The sequence below is a fragment of the Monoraphidium neglectum genome (genome assembly GCF_000611645.1).
Source record: "Monoraphidium neglectum strain SAG 48.87 unplaced genomic scaffold scaffold02891, whole genome shotgun sequence".
Lineage (NCBI taxonomy): Eukaryota > Viridiplantae > Chlorophyta > Chlorophyceae > Sphaeropleales > Selenastraceae > Monoraphidium > Monoraphidium neglectum.
Window position 1 is genome coordinate 2,655 of NW_014010737.1, and position 3,666 is coordinate 6,320.

General features: G+C 70.9%; 1 protein-coding gene across 1 annotated transcript in view; it reads right to left on the bottom strand.

Moving 5' to 3' along the window:
* Positions 1-1,377: 1,377 nt before the first annotated feature.
* Positions 1,378-3,666, bottom strand: part of MNEG_11756 (hypothetical protein) — a gene marked incomplete at both ends in the record, with an annotated part of 4,483 nt that continues 2,194 nt past the window's right edge. Inside the window, 2 exons of the mRNA XM_014039774.1 lie at positions 1,378-2,062; positions 2,266-3,468. Coding sequence (XP_013895228.1) covers positions 1,378-2,062; positions 2,266-3,468 — 1,888 coding nt within the window. The remainder of the gene's footprint in view (positions 2,063-2,265; positions 3,469-3,666) is intronic.

Sequence of the window (3,666 nt, forward strand, 5' to 3'; positions counted from 1 at the left end):
CCCGCCTCTCTCCCACCCCCCCCCCCCTGCCGCCACAGTGTCGCGAGTGTGGTGTTCTCTGCCCTGATGACGGGGGCCACCCTGGTGGCGCTGCACGGGGCCACCAGGGTGCCGGACGACCTCTTCGTGGACGACAGCGACGTGAGGCGGCCCCGCGACGCGATGCGATGCGATGGGATGCAGCGGGATGCGTTGGGACGCGATGCGTGCCTACTGCAGCCCTCAACACCAATAAGCGCGCAGTACCAATGTACCAGCCGGCCGGGGCGGCTCGGGGCCGCAGCTCGGATGCTGGCGGGCCGGGGCAGGCAACCACGGGGTGGCGCGAGGAGGCAGTCCGCCAGACACGCGCTCGGTCATCGCGGTGGCGCACAAAATCCGTGCGTGCGCGCCATTGGGGAGTACTTGTCACAGCCATCCGTCACGTGTGTTTCGGCCAACCGTTTCCCTGCGCCTGCCTACCCGCTTCTGTGTCTCGCAGGCCAGTCAGGGTCTCCTGTCGATCCTTACAGGCGGTGGCCAGCAGACCACCGGACTGGGCAGCGTCTGACTGGACTGGAGGGAGGGCAGAGAGTGGCTTGAGGGGAGAGCGCTGGAGGCGCGCCGAAGGCAGTGCGGCGCGATGTGCCGGGCTGGCATCACCGGCCAATCAACGCGCACCTGGCACTGGCAGGGCAGGCTCACCGCGCGGCAAGCGGCAGCAGCACCGGCTGCACAGTGCACGCCCATCCTTCTCTGTGCATGGCCGGGCGCGGCTGGTCCCCTCAACACCGCGTTTGTGAGAAGCTTTTCCACTGCAGGCACGTGACATGCAGGTGCAGATTGCACTGACCGTTTTGACGTTGACTGACCATTGGCCACGATGACCGCTGCGCTGGGTTATGCATTAAAACGGCGTCCATTACAATTGTGCCGCGCACGGCTGCGAGCCCTGTGCCCGTGAGCCGGCGCTATGTGTGTCGTGGCCACGTGGCATAGGAGGGGCAAGCGAGGTACAGCTGCACTAACTCGTGCTCAGGTAACGGTGGCACAAGCACAAGTGGGCGCGCGTGCATTGCGTGGGGTCACACATAGCACAGTGTGAAACACCACACGGTGTCTTGCAAAACAGCACAAGTAGTGCGAGGCACGCTGCAAGGAGCTGGTCCGACAGGCCTGGGTCAAATCTAAGCAGCAGGCAGCTGCGCTGGAAAGGGTCACATGCAGTGTGCTGCATATTGCGGCGTGGGTTTGCGCAACACAATCTAGGCATGATGTATGGAGGCTTGCTAGCAGTCCCTCAAAAGGCAGAGCTGATACTGTGCTGGTTCCCCCACCAAGCAGCCAAGCAGCCACCGGCTTGCACCAATGGCACGCACAGGCCCTCGTCTGGCGGCCCTACAGCACGTCCCCCTCGCCCTCCCCCTCGGAGCCGCCGTCCGCGTCCAGCCCCTCAAGCAGGCCGCCCACGTCCTCCCCCAGTGCCTCCAGCCGCGCAGACAGCGCCGCCACCTTGGCCTCCTCGCGGCCCAGGCAAACCAGAAGGTCCTCCAGAGACCCGTCCGCCTCCGCCGCCGCCTCCGCTCGCGCCGCCTCGGCCGCCGCCGCGACACGTGCCGCGACCTCCGCCTCCGGCACGCCGCCGGCCGCCGCCCGCGGCCGCTCGCTCGCCTGCTCGCTCTGGCGCGCCGCCGCCGCCGCCGCCGCCGCGGCCGCCGCCTCGGCCTTTTGCCGCTGCCGCTCGGCCGCGACCGCCGCCGCCACGGCCTCCGCCACGGCCTCTGCAATTCGCGCCTCAATCTGCTCCTCGCTTGCGCCTTGGCTCGCCTTGCCCTCTGCATGGCCGTTGGCGGCCGCTGCCGCCGCCGCCGCTGCGGCGTCGTCTACCCGCTGGCAGGCGGCTGCGAGCTGCTCCTCCAGGGCGATGCTGTGGGACTCGAGGCTGTTGTAGGCCGCGCTGAGGGACGCCAGGTCAGCGTCGGCCTTGGCAGCGGCAGCGGCGGCGTCCTGCGCGTCGCGCCGCGCGCTCGCAACTGCGGCCTCCAACCCGGCCCAGCCCTGCTGCATCGACGCCAGCTGCTGCCTGCGGGGTGAGGGGATGTCGGCGCGGGCGTAGGGATGCATGCGCAGGTCACAGTCGCAGAGTCACAAGCGCTCAGCATGGTAGAAGGAGATCAGGCTGCAGGTGCTGCCGTTTGCCGCACCCCGTATGCGCATGACTGAGAGGGACGTGGGTGGGTGTAGGCTGGCTCACAGCGACGGGGCACCCGGCCCGCGGCCCCTCACCTAAGTGCCCCGGCCTCCATCTCCGCCCGGCTCGCCCGCAGCTGCATCGCCGCGCGCGCCTCGGCGTCCCCGCCGCCCCCCGCGGCGGACCCGCCGCCGGCGCCGCCCGCGCCGCCGCCGGCGCCAGTGCTGGCGCGAAGCAGGTCCTCAGCCAGGGCCCTGTTGCGGCCCCTCAGGTCGTCGACCTCAGCCTGCAGCCGCGCCGCCTGCGCCAGCGCCGCCGCCAGCTGCTGCTGCGCCGCCTGCAGTGCTGCCTGCTGCTGCGCCTGCTGCTGCTGCGCCTGCTGCTGCGCCGCGGCCGCGGGGTCGGCGAGCACAGTGGGGGGCGTGGCGGGCGGCGTCTGGCGTTGCTGCTCTGGATACAGTGGTGGTTGCTGCTGCTGCTGCTGCTGCTGTTGCTGCTGCTGCTGCTGCAGCTGCTGCAGCTGCGGCGGCGGTGGCAGCTGAAAATGCTGAGGTTGATGCTGCTGCGGCTGTTGTTGGTGGTGATGGTGGTGCTGCTGCTCGTGCTGCGGCTGCTGCTGGTGCTGCTGTGGCTGATAGAAAGCCGGCTGCTGCTGCTGCTCATAGCCAACGGGCATGAAGGGCCGCGGCGGCTGTGGCATCAGAAACGAGTGGGGTGCATGCGTAGGCGGCCCCGGCGGCGGGACGAGATGAGATGCGTGTGCGTGCGCGCCCGGCGGCGCGGCTCCAGGCGGTCCCATTGGAATCAGCGGCGGTAGCGGCGGCGGGAGGCCGCCCGCTGCTGCCAGGACGTGCGGCGGCGGCGGCGGCGACGGCGGGTGCTGCTGCTGCTGCTGCTGCTGCTGCGCTGTGAACCCCGTGCTGGCCGCCGCCGGCCCTGCCAGGCCGCCCCCGCCGCCACCTCCTGAGAATGCTTCCAATGTGATCTGCCTCGCGGCCTCGATCACGCGCGCCACCAGCTTTGTGAAGGGCTCATCATATAACATAGCCCCCGCCTCCTCGCCCTCCTGCTCCTGCTGCTGCCGCCGCGGCGTCTGCGGCGTCCGCGCCGCCGCGCCTGCGCCGCCATCGTGCCCGGGGCCCCCAGGCGCCGCGGCGCGCGCGGCGCCGCCGTGAGCTGCGCCGCCGCTGGCGCTGGCGGCCTTGAACGCCACGCAGTTTACCATGGCATCCAGCCGGCCGAAGAACTGGCTGAGGCCGAGGCGCTGCAGAATGGCGTCCAGCACCACGGCCGCGGCGCTGGCGCCGGCACCAGTCACATGCTGCTGCTGGTGCTGCTGCTGATGTGCCCGCGCCCAGGCGCCGTCCGGAGCATACACGAGACAGACCCCCAGCAGCAGCGCCGCGAGGCCCGGCAGGTGCGGCGGCGCCTCAGAGCCCGCACCGCCACCGCCACCCCCGCCACCGCCACCGCCGCCGTGCCCGAGGCGGCCGCCC